Below are 15,290 nucleotides of genomic sequence, written 5' to 3'. Positions count from 1 at the left end.
ATGCCCAGCCCCGCGTCTAGCCGAAGCGTCACTGGAGACCCCCACCACAGTGACACTAGGCCGATTTAGGACTTACCCCAGTCCAGTCCCCTGGAGGCGCGTCAAGCCAGCCCAAGATTTTCAACGTCGACCGCCGTCTTGGCTGCTGGACTCGCTCGCGACGGTCAGCTATCCGCCATATCCAGCATCATGTCTGCCCGTCCTTTGGCTCGGGCGCTTGGTCGTCTGCCCCGCCAACAGCCTCTTCCGTGTTCCGTCTGCCGGTCTCGACAATTCACCACCTCGACTCATCGAGCAGTCAAACCAGCTGCCGGCGCTGATCCCAATCCCAAGGAGCAGATCAAGGGTCCCGAGATTGTCGCGCCACGAAGCTATGGCAAACGCATTGATGAAGGTTTCACGCCCAAGCCACTGCCTCGGCCGATAGGGCTGCCCAACCCGCCGCAAGCAGGCGAGAACACGGGCGTGGATAGCCGATCAATCAGGCAAAGGAGAGACGACTTTGTGGATTATGACAAGCATCTGGCGCGAAGAAAGGAGCTGTAAGTCCATAGAACCTCTGCGCGCATCTACTGCTGCAACGGTAGGACTGACCATGTCTAGCACGGCGCAAATGTCGAAACCGTACTTTCGCGACTGGGGCAACTTGAAATTCCACGAGGGCAAATCCTTCATCTCGCCGCCACGACTCTTCAAGGCGGAGCTCTCGCTTTACTTTCCCAACTTTTACGGACAAACGCTCGTCAAAGGCTCCCAGCCGACCGACACGACCCCTGTCCTGACGGGCAAGGCCTCTGTCGTGTCCGTCTTCAGCAGTCAGTGGGCCGAAACACAAATACAAAGCTTCGTGTCATCGGACGCCAACCCGGGGTTGCACGAGGCCGTCACGCACAACCAAGACGTGGCGCAAATGGTCTATCTCAACTACGAGGACAACCGAGCCAAAGCCATGCTGGTCAAGTGGTTCATGGGCTCCCTGCGAAAGAAGTTCCCCGAACGGGACTGGGACAAGTACTTCCTCGTGCAGAGGGGCCTGTCGGATGCTATCAGGGAGCACATTGGTCTGCTGAACAGCAAGGTTGGCTACACGTTCCTCGTCGACCAGAACTGCCGCATACGCTGGGCGGGTAGCGGAACGGCCCATCCAGATGAACTCGAAGGGCTCAACAGGGGTCTGGTCAGGATGGCGGAAGAAGTCAGGCGGGCCAACTACAAGCCAGCGACGGCGAGGGAGGCCCACAGCAGACAGCACTTGCGATCGGGAACGCTGGATCTGTGATGATGGACGCAAGCAGGCGATGAAGAAGACGGGCTTAGCGGAACACCTTGTCGCCCAGCTCTGACTGTGTCATATTATTATTGTACAATTGAAATACGCTGATAACCCCCGTCCCTGAACGCCTTCGCCCATGCAAGATAATAGAGACCCTGTTACGCATTTCCCCCCGTCACGAGAGGAAGAAGAACAAGATGAAACAGAAAGCGATAAACGTGCCCATGATGATGCCGTCTCTCCGTTTTTTGGCCGAGATTCTGGTCATGAGGGTGTTGATGCCGGGAATCTTGCTGGCAGCCATGTTGATCCTCCTATTGATGCTGGCCATGGTCTCGCCCTGCGACAGGAAGCTATCCTGGATAGCATACGCCTGGCTGATAATGTTGTCCGTCATCTCGTGGCTGCGGTCAATGTGGCGCCCCTCGTCCGCCATGTACTCCGCCTCGGCCGCCTCGGGGTTGTTGGCACGGTACTCCTTGATATCATCGCGTACGCTGCCGAGTAAATTCGATCGGTCGCGCGCCTCCTTTAGGTTGGAGCGCAAGCGCGTAAGATCGCGGCGGTGGTTGGCGAGGTTCTCTCTGAGAAGGGAGAGGTTGTTCTGCTTGACGGCAGAGGAGGTGAGGGCGGCTTCCGAGTCCAGAAGGCGAGCGAGCTGGGTGATGATGCCGTCGCGCTGGTGCATGGTCAGTTACTGAGAGCTTGGCGCGAGCAACCGTCAGGGGGTCGCCCGGTCGTGGGGAGGCGCACCTTTTCTAGCAATTCCTCAATCTTATTCTCGGTCTCAATCTCCTCTGGCGATGGCTTCTTCGGGATGTCGGCCGTGCTGGCGAACTGCGAATACGTATGGAAGTGGCTTTGTGTCTGTCCCGGTCAGTGTCAAGAGCTCAGTAGGTCGGATACAGGGCTTCACAAACCTGGGTCTCTAGGTTCCGCGCTTGCTGCCGAAGCTGCGTCCAGCCCGCGTTGCCCGTCGGCGCAGACATGGTGGTGGTGGTTATTCTGTGTTGATGGGATAGTATCTAGTTCGGCTTCACCCTGTTGGCACGTACATTGTATCATATCCGACGACAAAGGCCCGGGCGTCACCTGCGCCTGCGCCTTACCCACCTTAGAGTACGTACCCACCGGCCATGACCTGCGCCACACCCTGCATCACCAGCCACAGCGGATACCGTTTTTCTGCCAACACACAAATGGGGCTGTCCAATCAAAATCCACTGCAAAATTCGCCCGCACACTTAGGGTTGGGCAACTTTTCCGTGCCCCTTCACCTCCCGAAAGGCTCGACGTTGCCAACATCACGATACGCCCAATCCAATACTACACCCCACGTCGACACACTTCGCAACTCCCCATCGAAGGTATTCAAGATGGTGAGTAACGGCCCTTTCAATGCCTCGCCTGCGAACAAGACGATATTCTTTTTCCCCATGTCGCTGGAGGCGATCGATCGATTGGAGATGTCATGGGATAGAGGAGGGATAGCGTGCACTGTTGCGGGATCAATCATCGACACGGCCAGGATCGATAGGGAGGAAGGGGAACTCCCTGGTGCTGGACTCCCACGATCGATTCGTCTCCCAGTGGCTTTTGTGTCGCGTGTTCGCAGGACTTTTCGTTCCAAGACGGAAATGCTGACAATTGGATAGTCGTCTGGCAAGGTCAAGTCTACCCAGCTCTGGGACAAGTCCAAGGACGACCTGCTCAAGCAGCTCGGCGAGCTCAAGACTGAGCTCGGTCAGCTCCGCGTCCAGCAGGTCGCTTCGTCTGGCAGCAAGTTCAGCAAGATGTGAGTGCCCCTCCGCAGCCGGCCAAAGGCCCAAACTTTTTTCTTGTGTTCACGCGTACTGACATTGGCCTCAGCCACGACATCCGCAAGTCGATCGCCCGTGTCCTGACCGTCATCAACGCCAAGCAAAGGTCCCAGCTTCGCCTGTTCTACAAGAACAAGAAGTACGCTCCCCTGGACCTCCGCCCCAAGCAGACCCGCGCCATCCGCAGGAGGCTATCACCCGAGGACAAGGCCCGCGTGCTGGCGAAGACCAAGAAGCGCCAGTCGCACTTCCCCCAGCGCAAGTTCGCCGTCAAGGTTTGTCTTCACCATCCCCGTACATCTGGGTGCCCCCTCCGCTGACCTTTCTCGTCTCAGGCCGCCTAAATATCCCACACATCATTTGCAGTTCCTGGAGTGACGGCTGGACGATCAAACGAAATCGGGTAGAAAAGGGTTTATTTACCGGCATGGGGTCTGGCATGGCGCGTGCTTTTTATTCTCTTTTGATCTGACGGACGCAATCTCGAGGCAGGTTGGAGACTAGCAGAGGAGTTCCTCGCTCTTGGTTCGGCTTGTACATTGTCCAGTCCCGGCCTTGCGCCTCGTTGGGCCGGGATAGGTTGCGTCCACGGTGGGTGGACTACAAGAGCATGGTCTGCTTTCACCGAAAGAAAAAATAAATGAGGTCACGATCACCATTGCGTGCCCATTGCTCGTGATACATGCTGTTTCTTGTTGCCTCGTGAGAATTATCTTCGTCTATGGTATCTCATCCGTCGTCTCATTAGTTAATACACCCTGTGGCCGCTCGAGTCCATCCAAGCCTCCTGCCAGATATAGTGTATGGCAAGATGCTCAAAGCCTCCCCCAGAAGGCTCTTCATTACAACCTCGGCCGCCACGCCACAAGCGACCCTTCTTTACTTTTTGAACTCCGTAACACCACTGCTCAACTCACCAGTCTCTCATGCAAATTAGTAAAAACACAAAACTTTTGAAATGGGCGTCGCGTGCACCCCAAGACCTTTCTCCTGTAAAGGTCCACACCCTTCCTTGCTCATGCTGAAAGCTCTTCGTCAGGAGCCGCTTCCGATTTTATCGAGGTCGGCGTTTGCGAGCTGAACTGAGGAGGCTTCTTCTTCAAATGTATCACCGCGTCCAGATTCTGCTTGACAACCTCTGGCTGGTCGTTGTGGTTCGCATGCAGATGACGTCGCAGTTGATCCAGGCGATGAAACCCCTTGCCGCATATTCTGCACATAAAGTCACCATGTTCATTATGGGTTCGCCTGTGTTTGCTGAGATTGGACGACTCGGTGAACGTGGCGAGGCAGATATCACATTGTAGGGGCTTCACACCAGTATGAGTTCGCAAGTGCATCGCTAGGAAGTATCAGTATGTGGAATAATAACATGGCCTCTATGGAAGAACGTACTCAGGGCACTGTGCTGCTTGAATGCTTTGGAGCATTTTGGGAAATGGCATTTGTATGGATGCTCGTTGGTGTGGGTGCGGACATGCTGATCGAGTGCCTGCTTGGCAGAAAGACGCATTCCACAATATGGACATTCCATAGGCTTAACTACTCAATGATTAGCCGCATGCGCATGCAGATGGATATACACTCGACGTTGACTCACATCCCGTATGTGTCTGCAAATGTCGAGACAGCTTGGCCCGTGTGGAAAAGATATCCCCTTCCCGCTTGCAGCCAAGCCACATGCACTTGTAGCCACGCTTGGGTTGTCCGTGTCTGTCAACGTCCTTTGGGTTGGCAGAGTCGCAGCGCTCCAGAATCTTGACATGCTGCGACCTGCTGTGCGCATCCAGATCATCCGCAGAGTCAAAGTTCAGCTGACAGATATGCCCGGTGCTAGGGTCTTTCCAGAAGCATTTGTATGCATTGGAACAGTCAAGAAGCTGTGACTCCTTGGGCTGCTTTACTTGTGCCGCAGCGCTATCGCTCGCTGCGTCGGTCATCTCCAGCGACGGCGGCGTGCTCGGAGTACTCTGCTCCCCTTGGGGACTTTGAGGAACAGACGCGGCTGTAGATGAAGACACGGGGGCGGAGCCCATGCGCAGCTCTTGCGGTGCCATAGGCTGCTGCCATTCCTGCTGATTCATGTCTTGCTGGCTGCCTATGATGTTGTTCTGGTTCTGCATGTAATGGTAGTTGTTGATGTAGGTGCTATTGGAGGGGTTTTGCTGGCTAAACAATGGCCACTGGCGAAGCAGGTCTGTATGAGCAGTCAGAACGTGGTCAGCGTACGCAGCAGCGTTATGCGACGCGTAGCCGCAGTACTGAAAAGGTGGCTGTTGCCCCAACCCTCCTGCCATAGGCATGTAGGTGTTGGCTGTGACAGGCAACCTGCAGGTCGACTCGACTGTGGTCGAGCTGTCGATAGGGCAAGGGTGGTTCTGGTGTTGGCCGCCACCATGGCCATGCTGGTGGCTATGGTTCTGGTGATCCCAATGGTATTCATGCAAGTGGTTGAAAAATCCATGGTCATATGCCTGTGGAACGTTGGGGGCGGGGTTGAGGAAGGCGTTGAAGTCGAAAGGTGCGTTGTTGTTGATAATCATGGAGTGGCTAGGCCCCTGTTGTTGGTGTTGTTGCTGGTGCTGCTGCTGCGGTGGTGGCAAACGCAAATGGGCCTGTGCCTGCGGCCCCATGCTCCAGTCGTACTCTTGCGCGTTTTGATAATTTGGGAAAGCCCCTGCGCCAGCTGTCAGGTCGAAACTGAAGGCATCCATGTCCGCAAAGGACGTCAAGGCCTCGGCGGCGACGGCCTCGGGGATACATCGCGAAGGCAGACCACTCTGAAGACAGGCTTCATTTGCACAGGTATCATCTTTGTCACATTCAGGACTGTTGCAAGGCGGAGATGACACGGCACAGTCGGGAGGGCAGGGCTCAACGAAGCAAGTGTCCGTACACGGCTCCGTCTCGCAGGTTTCGTCGCAGGGTTGGGCATCGCAGGCGTCATCGCATGGGGCCGCACAAGAAGGGCACGACGAGCATTGTGAGGCTACGTCAGCCTTGTCATAGCCCCCGTTGTCGCCCGATCCAAAGGTCATATGGGTATCAGCAGCTGATGAGCTTGTAGAGGCTTGCGCTTGATGGCCGAATCTTTGGTTCGGCTGTTGTTGACTCGGAAAGCCGCGCCGCTTTCCAGACCTCGGTGACAGAGGACAGAGGTCGGGCGAGTTGTCCGCAGATCGTTTCCGACTCGGTGGCTGGTTCGTCACCGCGGACGCCGTGGCGGTTGGCACCTCGAACTCGCTGTCCGCCCATTGTGCTAAGAGGTCTGCTGAGAAGGACTGTAGCGCTGGGACTTCCTGCGATGGCGACGGCGGTGGCATGTCCATGTACTGGGACCATTCATCGGCTGCATACGGCAGCGCATCCCAGTCAGGTCCATTATTGTGCTGGTACGCCATGGTCGCGTGTCTGCCCTGACTTATATTGCGGATGTCACCTGTCGAACCCGGTGATGAGGGGCTCGCGGTGGTGAGGCGCTTTGGATGGACATGAAGCCTCTTTCGCGAGAGTCCACTTGATGGCGCGCAAAGGATGTGTCGATGGGTGTCGCTCAGAGAGGTTGGGCCGTACAATGGGTGTGATTATGGCGAAGAGGTGCGGGACATAGTCGTGAGGAACGCCGACTTCATCGCGGAACATCCGGTGGTGAAACGAATCCAGGCAAGAGATCAGGACGGGCGATTGGCAGGCTTTGTTCTTTCCGAGGGCCATTACTGAACACACCAGACACTGCGAGGTACATGTAATAATCTCCAGTATGACTGGCAGGTCCGGGGATTGGTGATTGTGAGGTGCCTGGCGGCGTGGGCACGCGCTCAAAGCAAGTACCACCCAGGGCAAATTTGGCAGAGAGTGAACTTGCATCGGGTTTTGCGTGGGTCTTGATCGTGAACCTTGATGGACATCTGGATATCGGAGCACTGCACTGGCAGGTGGTGGGATGGAGGGGCGGGGCTTGGCTAGGCTGGGCTAGACTAGGCTCATAGTCTGCGACCATTTACCCTACACGCGCAAATTAGTACACGCAAATACGAAAACGCCAGGCCAAGCTATTAGTTGTTGATGAAGGCAAATAATCTTAGTTGCACAGCGGCTTCCGGTGCATCCTTGCCGTGGCAGTAGCTATACGGCTGTTGCCGTTGCGGGCGATTTGCGACTGCGCTCGCGTTCAATACCTTTGCACCAAAGGTTCAACAGCCTTTCTTAGAGTGTATTACGCGGGATAGTGGACGAGGCCTACGAGGCTACGCTGTGCGAAATGAGAGAAATTAGCAAACTCTGGTTCATGTGAACGAATCATGCAAAGAGATATCGCAAAGAGAGTTCAGGAACTAAAGACATGTCGCGTTGCAATACGCAGACGCAGGCGTCCCACTTCACCTAGTTCAGTTTGAAGCCGTACGTACGTGGCATAGGAAGACGCGCAACGGCGTTGCAATTAGTTTTCGAATCATATTAAGCATAAAAGCTACGGGAAGTAAACGCAGCAGTGATTGCTAGTAGTGCAGCCTTGTTCAGGGCACCACGAACTGGTGCTATTTCTATAGTGTGCTATAGCCTCGGACTGTCGCGTGTCATCCCTTACTAACAAGAAACTTGTCAAACTGAAAACCCATACGCTCCGAACGCCTTGCTGTTGGTGAGACCTGGCCACCAATCTCACCCGATTCAAGCTCTCTGACTAAGGCCCCAGGTAGGTCGAGGCCCCGTCAGTCCCAGTTCTTGGCTTGGGTCGCATCATCTGCTTCCCGACGAGCAAGCTCCTGCTTGCTAGCCTCCTTCAAGGCGTCAGTCCTCGACTGCTTCTTCTGTGCGTCGAGCTGTGCCTGAAGCTTGCCGCCCCTACTCGCGCCAGCAGCACGTGCCTAGGAAGCGAAAAAAAAAAACTCAAATCAGCTCTCTCGGCCGACCAGGGAGGGCAAGCGTAGCGCCGGGGCGGAAGTCGAAGTACATACCTCTGCAGCTTCTGCCGCTCGCCGTCGCGCCTCTTCTGGCGTCTGTTGTCCCTCAGTAGAAGGCGTGCTACCGCTGCCGACGCTTCCACCCAGCGTTCTGCCCGGGCCAGTGACCTTGGCCGCCTTCTTTGGCACGGATGCCTTGGGCGCGGCGTTCTGGGGAGGAGCTGTGCCTACTGTCCGACCAGGACTAGTGAAGTTGTCGGACTTTTCCTTGCCACAGATGTTTCCCATGATGATGAATAACCGGCTGATCGATATTGTGCAATGCGGTGAAAGGGACTGAGCCGACTCTTACGAAGCCGTCCGTGTTGGTCGTGATGAGGTGAGGTTGGAGGTCTGGGCAAAGCCGTCGGGGTCGCACTGTCTGGACCCTCTTCTCCAACGTGGTGACACCGCGCTTACGCCTCAATGTGGCACAGTGTGTTACCGTGTGCGATACGACGACCGACCGGGGACCTGGTTGCGTGGCCTCCACCGGTGGATCCCGACGATGAAGCTGTGAAAGGACGTTGGACTTGGCAAGCTTGAATACATGTCATCAGTTTGAATTGTAGGCCGAGATCTCCGCAAGTCCATAGCTCCGTAGATTCCTTCCTCTTCATGACGGAGGCACGTAACTTCAGTGATGCAAAGGATAAACAGAGGGATTAAATTAACCAAAATCCTTGTAGCTCGTTCTCAACACAAGTAAGCTCGACATCGACTTTGCCTTGAACCTTTCCACTAACGCCCTAGGATGAAGTATGTGTACACGACGACTGCGATACGAACACCTAGACCAGCCCTCTAGACTGCTAGTAGTATGTCCTCTACGTAACAGTGTATCTCCCCGTAGCACCAGTCCGGCCCTCCGCGTCAGCTGCCGCAATGGTGCCCTCTCGGAGCAGTCTGGTCAGCTCGCTGAGGGCCGAGCTCACCACCACCTCAGTATCACCCTCAATGAGAATGTACAGCTTGGGCTCGGCGCCAGCCGGCACTTCCTTTCCAGGTGGGTAGAAATTCCCTTTGGTCGTGATGCTCGTCCCCGTCGCCTCGAGGATCTTAGCCACGTTGGTGCGGTTGGTGACGGCCCAGCGGGCTTTCTGCGGAAAGTCGTTGATCTCCAGGGTCGCGTGGAAGGCGCCCGCGTCGGGTCCCTTGTTGTCAATCGGCTGGCCGGCACGAAGCTGCCCTGCTTTCCCGAGACGGGAGTTGATGGCGCTGACCGCGGAGCTGACCTTGTCGAGGGGATTCTTGGCCTTGTCGCTGCCCGGCGCAGGGCCCTTGTGGATGACGGGCGTCGGCATGTTGTCTTCCTCCATGGTGCGGGCTGTGACAGTAGACGTCGCGTTCTTGATCGCGTCCAGTGCCTTTTCCACCTTGGCGTCGTCCTCCTCCTTCTTCTTGCTGTCGTCCTTCTCCTCCTCCACCACGTCCTCGCCGTCCGCCTTGTGCGTCTTGCGCTCGCGCATGCGAGCGGCCTCACGCTCCTGGTCCAGGCGGTCGAGGCCCTTGCCACCAAAGCCCGAGGTGTCCTTGGCCTTGCCAGACTTGACCTTCTCGCGATGCGCCTTGCGCATCTCCTCGAGATCTTTGGGGACGGGCTGGCCGCTCTGCTCCAGCGCCTTGGCGATGCCGGGCGCGCAGTTCTCCTGCTCAGGGGTGACAAACGTGACGGCCACACCAGTGTTGCCGGCACGGCCCGTGCGCCCGGCACGATGTACGTAGTCCTCCAAGTGATTCGGCGCGTCGTAGTTGATGACCAGCTTGAGCTGCTTCACATCCAGACCACGCGCCGCCACAGACGTAGCGATTAGAAGGGGCACGACACCCTTTTTGAAATCGGAAATGGTCGAGTCACGGTCGATTTGGTCCTTGCCTCCGTGGATGGACATACAGGGGTACCCCTTTTGCATGCACTCCTTGAGCAAATCATCGGCCTTTTCCTGACGCTCCACGAAGATGAGCGTCCGCGCGTCCTCGTCGTTCTCGTACAGCTGGCCCAGCAGCTCGAGTACGCGATGGAATTTGGTGGACTCCTCGCGGACCTCGACAATCTGCTCAATCTCCTTGGCGACGACACTGCGCCCGCCCACCGTGATCTCCACAGGGCTTTTCAGCACCTTCTTTGTCAGCGTGTCTACAATGCGAGGCATGGTTGCCGAGAATAGGATCGTCTGCTTGTCGGGGCGCATGTTGGCAAAGATCTTCATCACCTGAGGCTCAAAACCCATGTCGAACATGCGATCAGCTTCGTCCAGGACGACGTAGGATACCCTCCGTAAGTTTGTGACGCGCCCTTGGTTGGCAGCCAGAAGATCGATCATCCGGCCGGGCGTGCACACGACGATCTCAGCGCCGCGCTTGAGCTCAGCAATCTGGTCCCTGATGGGGGCACCACCGTAGGCACAGACGGCACGGAGACCCATGATCTTCAGGAACGGCTTGCACTCCCTGTGGATCTGCACAGCCAATTCTCGCGTCGGGGTCATGATCAGGCCAATGGGACCATCCGTGTCCTTGAGGGGGGGCTGGTCCTTGATATGGCGGAACATGGGCAGTAAGAAGGCCACCGTCTTTCCAGAACCCGTCTTTGCGACACCAATGACATCCCGGCCGGACATGATGGCCGGCAGGGCCTGCATCTGAATGGCCGTAGGCTTCTCGTAACCCAGATCACTGATGACATCGAGCGTCTGCTGCGTGAGACCACACTGCGCCCACTTTTGCACGGGCTTCGGTACGTCCTTGCCGTTGACCTTGATGCCGTCCAGCTCGAGGCGCAGGTCGTTGACCTCGGCCTCTGTCATCGCACTGAGCTCGGACGGCTCGACCCAGAAGTTCTTCCGTATGGGCTTCATGTCGACCTTGCTAAAGTCCGTGACAGGAATCTCCTTCTTCTTGCGCTTGTTGACCTTGTCGAGGAAGTTCTTCGCGCCGCCATCCTCCTCCGCTTGGAGGCCGTACTCATCGTCGCTGAAGTATGTCTCTGGCTCTTGCAGCTTGCTATGGTTCCGGGCTGGTTTCCTGACATCGGGCTCGGTGAGGTCCGCCATGAAAGCGTCGAGAGGATCCACATCGTCCGCCTCGTCCACCTCCATTTTCTCAGCGGGCGCTGCAGCAGCTTTGGGCGCAGGCGTGGGCTCCGATGGCTTGGTTTCCTGCGTCGCTACCCCATTCATTTGCACGTCGCCCTCGGCTGTCTCGCCGCCATCGGTATCCATCTTCTCCCCGGCTTGCGCCTCGGCCTCCTGGATGCGCTTCTCATGCGCCGCGCGCGCGGCGGCAGCAGCTTCCTCCTCGTTCTCAGCAAAGGCATCGCCATCCGACTCATCGTCCTCATCCTGGTCTGCGTACGGGGTATCGTCTGTTTCGACCGGGAGCGCGGGAAGTTTCGTAAGCTTCCGTTTCGACGTCTCCTCCTCGTCCAGATCCAGTTTCCGTTTGGCAGGGAGCTTGTCGTCGGCGGATGCCTTGCCGAAGCCGAAACCGCCAGTCTTGGCGCGATTCGCCGGCAGGACGGATGCAGTGGTGGGTTTCTTAGCAGGCACGGTGGCTGTGGTGGGCGCTGTCGGCTGGCCCTCGACAGAGCCTAGGACGGTTTGCGAGATCTCATTTGATCGCGCCGCTGCGCGCTTCGCGATAGCCTTGGGGTCGAATTTGCCAGCGTACGGGGTGGCAGGTGTCGAAGGGGACGCAGTGGCTGATTCGGGGCCAGGGGAGGCGGCCGCTGACGAAGATGGAGAGCCGGTGGCCTTCTTATCCATCTCAGCCAGAAGATTCCGCGTCTGGCTGGGGTTCACATCCTTTGGCTGTTGCGCCTCACTCTCCTTCTTCTTTTTCCACGCCTCAAGCTTGGCCAATCGTTCGGCTTTCTTGTCGGCATCGGTCTTGGGCGCTGGGGCCGCGGGTTTGGGAGCCTGCAAGCGGTTAAGAGTGTTCGCAGACAAGAGGTGTTGCTGAGAAAATACCTGAGCAGCATCAGACCTCCCGTTCTCCCCTGGTGGGGGCCTCGCGCGGCCAGGTTCTTCGCGTCTTCGCGGTGGTGAGTCGGGACGCCTGCGGTAATCTCTGCCATCGTCGCGACTGCGATCGGGTCTCCGGTCCGGTGATCTTAACCTGCCGTCGGTATATCTGTCTCTCGATCTGCGACGATCGCGGTCCCTGTCTCGTCGGCGGTAGTAGTCATCGTCTCCCCTACCATCGATACCTCGCTCCGGCCTCCGGCTGTCCCGCATCCCTCGGTCATCTCTGCGGTCGCGGTCTCGGTCTCGCTCGCGGTCACGGTATCGATGCTGCATAGCAAGGTCAGACTGCATCCGCCAAGAGTGTTGAAGGGGTCGGAGACTCACATCTGGGCTGCGCGAGCGCGGTGGGCGACGTCGATCATCGTCTCTGCGGTGAGAGTGACGATGGCGGGAGGAGCTTTGGTGGCTGCCTGCAGGACTTGGTGAGCGCGAGTCTCTTGGCCTAGCCATGGTCGTCAGGTTGGTGATGGGACCTCGCGGCTTTGGCTGAGTGTGAGCAGTACACTTTCTTGGTAGCTCCTCGGAGCGATGCGCAACAGCGCTGAAGGTGGTTGCAATTCCCCTGGATGCAGTGGAGGCCTGTACACAACAAGGCGAGAGCGATTGTATATGACGCGTTAGACGAGACCGATGGAAAGATGGATGAGGATACTGAAACTTTCCACGCGGCTCGTGATGGATTCAAGCGACGCAGGACGAACTTCTCGGAAGGCCGAGGTTGATCCGCCGCGGATCTTACGCTAGTCCCAATCTAGCCCCCCACTTCGGTACGTACTTATCTGAGTCTCAAGCCTTGAAGCCTGAGCCCACTGACAGACCGGTCGTTCACTCATCGATTTTATCGTATCAATCGACTCAAACATGTCTGGACTGGTTGCATATGCGAGCAGCGATGACGAAGATGGAACCCCAGTGATACAGGTGACAAAGACACTCCTCGCGATGGCAAGTGGCCTGAACTGATCATGAATAGCCAGAGCCAGAACCCCCAAGCAATGCGCCTCGCCATGCTGGGACGCAATCTCAAGAATCATCACGCAAAGTTGAAGAAAAACCACTAGCTGGTCCTGCACCTGGACCCTCAGCCGCTCCAGGCCCATCTCTCCCCCCAGCAGACGACCCATCACCTCCGGAACCGACCATTGACATGTCACAAGCGCCTGGCTCACCATATACCACCAGTCGCACAATCATCCATGACCTCACCCTCCCATCCATACCCAATGTCGACATCCAAGCGTCGCCACCAGGCTCACCGCCCCCTGGCGCGAACAAAAAATTTGAGCAGTTCATCCTGTTGAAGAAGCAGGGTGTGCACTTCAACGCGAAGCTGGAGAACTCTGAGGCGTTGAGGAACCCAAGCTTGATGGACAAGCTGCTGGGCTTCGTCGGGGTGGAGGGAAAGGAGCAGTACGAGACGACGTTGCGTGATGGGTGGTGGGACCCCAAGGCATTTCCCCGGGAAGCCTACAGGCGCACGCTCCGGAAGAACCAAGAGAAGATCACGAGGGAGCGCGAGGCAGACAAAGCGGCAGGGAATAGGACGAGCGTCGATTTTGTGCCCTCGACAACCACGGGGGGCAATACCTCGACAACCACGGAGGGCCATACCTCCAACGTGGGCGGGATCACGACAAAGGGCGCAGGTCGGAAACGTGGGTGGGATTGATGTGCATACCCAGGTAAGAAGAATGAAAGTTTGTTCGAGGTGAAGATCATTAAGAGTATATTCCAGCAGTCCATCAACAGATTTGTACATGCCGCAAGCTTGACGAGGTATCATGGTCCCCAACGAGAAGTGAGGGAGGAAAATTCAAACACCCACAACACCCAGTTCCCCCCGTCCATCCGTCCGTCCGTCCGTCCGTCTCTCATCAGGCCCCCTAATCCGCGCAGCCAATCTTGGCGCCGAGGCTCTTCTCGATAATGGCACCAATGTTGATGTCGACAGTCTGGTTGGCCACAGCGAGACCCTTGGCAAAGTACTCAATGTCTTTTCCGTCGCGCGTGACGTTCTCGGCGAGCAGCTTGAAGGGGATGATGCCGTCCTTGCAGTACTCTGGGGTGCGCAGGATGGACACCACGCGGGCCTGTTCAAGATTGGCCGAAACGTTGACGAGGTTGCTGCCGGGGTACAGGATGAGGTCGTCGATGAACAGGTGGCCGAGCTCCTCATCGCCAATGTACTGGTGGAAGACGGCATTGCCCTGGAGCTGCGTTAGCAAAGACACCACTGAAGAGGAGGAAGCGCCGGCCCGGCCAGGAGACATGACTACGTACCACTTCGAGGGTGAAGTGCGAGGGGTTGGGAATGTCGGCCTCGCCATAAAAGTTCTTGTTGTTGTCGTCGACCTTGAGCGAGAGCTCAGCCGAGTCGACCAAGACCTCTGTGCCCTTGAGGAGGTTCAGGCCCTTGACATCGAGCGTCTTCTTAAAGGTGACGTCGTACTTGCGGTCGAGGCCGGCGGGCTTGACCTTGGTCTTGCCCTCAATGGTGAGGCGCAGCGACTCGCGCTCGACAAACCACTCGTTGAAGCGGACAAAGGCGTCCATGTCGGCCACCTTGACCTCCTGGCTGATGTTGACGACTTGCATCTTGTCGGCCGACGTCTCGGGGAAGTTGAGCATGGCAAAGGCCACGTGGGGCTCGTGGTCCTCGAGGTACATGCTCCCGGTGAACGCGTCGACGTCGGCGTGGATGGAGCCGTCGGTGGTGATGGTGGAGTTGACCTCCATGAGGAACTTGTTGGGCTCCGTGTTGAGGATATTGACGCCCTGGATTTCCAGCTTGGCCTCGTTGAGCTTGTCCTGCGCAATGTTGGGCACGCCAACAAAGATTCTGGGTAGCGGCCATCAGCGAAACGTGGAGAGGACCAAGGGGCGGGATGACTTACACGAGGCACACGACCAGCACGACAACACAGGCAAACGCGATGAGGTACGCCCACCAGAACCTCTTGCAGTGCGCGCCGCACCTGCGTCTCTTGGACCGTCTGTGAACGACATCGCCACCAGCGGTTTGATGGGTCTGTGTCTCGTCCTTGAGTGACATGATGGCGATATGGTCTGCGACGAAGGTTCACCTCACAGACAGAGATCCCACCCGATGGCCCTTGTATAAGAAAAGAAATAGACGGTGTCACGAGGGCAAGAAGCGAAAGAGAGAGAGAGAGAGAGAGAGAGACAGACACAGGGGTGACTGATTTTAGAGTGGACAAGTTTACGTACT

General features: G+C 57.1%; 8 protein-coding genes across 8 annotated transcripts; 3 read left to right on the top strand and 5 right to left on the bottom strand.

Moving 5' to 3' along the window:
* Positions 1 to 1,685, top strand: F5Z01DRAFT_438906 (ATP10 protein-domain-containing protein). The gene is made up of 2 exons (XM_046259758.1): positions 1 to 542; positions 604 to 1,685. Exons 1-2 carry the CDS (start codon positions 190 to 192, stop codon positions 1,277 to 1,279), a joined length of 1,029 nt encoding a protein of 342 aa, XP_046113771.1. The 5' UTR covers positions 1 to 189; the 3' UTR covers positions 1,280 to 1,685.
* On the bottom strand, positions 1,352 to 2,410 carry F5Z01DRAFT_668043 (uncharacterized protein). Its single transcript, XM_046264322.1, has 3 exons — positions 2,194 to 2,410; positions 2,027 to 2,140; positions 1,352 to 1,952 (listed from the first exon to the last, which is right to left on the bottom strand). Exons 1-3 carry the CDS (start codon positions 2,260 to 2,262, stop codon positions 1,449 to 1,451), a joined length of 687 nt encoding a protein of 228 aa, XP_046113770.1. The 5' UTR covers positions 2,263 to 2,410; the 3' UTR covers positions 1,352 to 1,448.
* Positions 2,411 to 2,559: 149 nt separating this feature from the next.
* On the top strand, positions 2,560 to 3,764 carry F5Z01DRAFT_668042 (60S ribosomal protein L35). Its single transcript, XM_046264321.1, has 4 exons — positions 2,560 to 2,652; positions 2,929 to 3,068; positions 3,143 to 3,368; positions 3,429 to 3,764. The coding sequence occupies exons 1-4, from the start codon at positions 2,650 to 2,652 to the stop codon at positions 3,435 to 3,437; spliced, it is 378 nt and encodes a 125-aa protein (XP_046113769.1). The 5' UTR covers positions 2,560 to 2,649; the 3' UTR covers positions 3,438 to 3,764.
* A 345-nt stretch (positions 3,765 to 4,109) lies between these two features.
* On the bottom strand, positions 4,110 to 6,131 carry F5Z01DRAFT_640816 (uncharacterized protein; the record flags this gene model as incomplete). Its single annotated transcript, XM_046262542.1, has 3 exons — positions 4,110 to 4,435; positions 4,489 to 4,635; positions 4,694 to 6,131. The coding sequence occupies 3 exons, from the start codon at positions 6,129 to 6,131 to the stop codon at positions 4,110 to 4,112; spliced, it is 1,911 nt and encodes a 636-aa protein (XP_046113768.1).
* A 1,674-nt stretch (positions 6,132 to 7,805) lies between these two features.
* Positions 7,806 to 8,285, bottom strand: F5Z01DRAFT_640815 (uncharacterized protein; the record flags this gene model as incomplete). The annotated part of the gene is made up of 2 exons (XM_046262541.1): positions 7,806 to 7,961; positions 8,052 to 8,285. 2 exons carry the CDS (start codon positions 8,283 to 8,285, stop codon positions 7,806 to 7,808), a joined length of 390 nt encoding a protein of 129 aa, XP_046113767.1.
* Positions 8,286 to 8,863: 578 nt separating this feature from the next.
* Positions 8,864 to 12,511, bottom strand: F5Z01DRAFT_678340 (DEAD/DEAH box RNA helicase; the record flags this gene model as incomplete). Its single annotated transcript, XM_046265435.1, has 2 exons — positions 8,864 to 12,328; positions 12,386 to 12,511. The coding sequence occupies 2 exons, from the start codon at positions 12,509 to 12,511 to the stop codon at positions 8,864 to 8,866; spliced, it is 3,591 nt and encodes a 1,196-aa protein (XP_046113766.1).
* Positions 12,512 to 12,922: 411 nt separating this feature from the next.
* F5Z01DRAFT_696111 (HCNGP-like protein-domain-containing protein) lies at positions 12,923 to 14,118 on the top strand (the record flags this gene model as incomplete). Its single annotated transcript, XM_046266276.1, has 2 exons — positions 12,923 to 13,010; positions 13,090 to 14,118. 2 exons carry the CDS (start codon positions 12,923 to 12,925, stop codon positions 13,728 to 13,730), a joined length of 729 nt encoding a protein of 242 aa, XP_046113765.1. The 3' UTR covers positions 13,731 to 14,118.
* F5Z01DRAFT_745892 (uncharacterized protein) lies at positions 13,945 to 15,213 on the bottom strand (the record flags this gene model as incomplete). Its single annotated transcript, XM_046266937.1, has 3 exons — positions 14,956 to 15,213; positions 14,342 to 14,900; positions 13,945 to 14,274 (listed from the first exon to the last, which is right to left on the bottom strand). Exons 1-3 carry the CDS (start codon positions 15,111 to 15,113, stop codon positions 13,945 to 13,947), a joined length of 1,047 nt encoding a protein of 348 aa, XP_046113764.1. The 5' UTR covers positions 15,114 to 15,213.
* Between the last annotated feature and the right edge of the window lie 77 nt (positions 15,214 to 15,290).

Source organism: Emericellopsis atlantica (assembly GCF_019669845.1).
Source record: "Emericellopsis atlantica unplaced genomic scaffold F5Z01scaffold_48, whole genome shotgun sequence".
NCBI lineage: Eukaryota > Fungi > Ascomycota > Sordariomycetes > Hypocreales > Bionectriaceae > Emericellopsis > Emericellopsis atlantica.
Note: the sequence above shows the minus strand (reverse complement) of the source record. Positions and strands in the feature narration are given on the sequence as shown.

Excerpts from the sequence above, each read along its gene's own strand:
- F5Z01DRAFT_438906 (XM_046259758.1), top strand. The coding sequence starts at position 190 with ATGTCTGCCCGTCCTTTGGCTCGGGCGCTTGGTCGTCTGCCCCGCCAA. Across the intron at positions 543-603 it reads CTGGCGCGAAGAAAGGAGCT|CACGGCGCAAATGTCGAAAC; the intron begins GTAAGTCCATAG and ends GACCATGTCTAG.
- F5Z01DRAFT_668043 (XM_046264322.1), bottom strand. The coding sequence starts at position 2,262 with ATGTCTGCGCCGACGGGCAACGCGGGCTGGACGCAGCTTCGGCAGCAA. Across the intron at positions 2,141-2,193 it reads CGCGGAACCTAGAGACCCAG|ACACAAAGCCACTTCCATAC; the intron begins GTTTGTGAAGCC and ends TGACCGGGACAG. Across the intron at positions 1,953-2,026 it reads TTGAGGAATTGCTAGAAAAG|CGCGACGGCATCATCACCCA; the intron begins GTGCGCCTCCCC and ends ACCATGCACCAG.
- F5Z01DRAFT_668042 (XM_046264321.1), top strand. Across the intron at positions 3,069-3,142 it reads GGCAGCAAGTTCAGCAAGAT|CCACGACATCCGCAAGTCGA; the intron begins GTGAGTGCCCCT and ends CATTGGCCTCAG.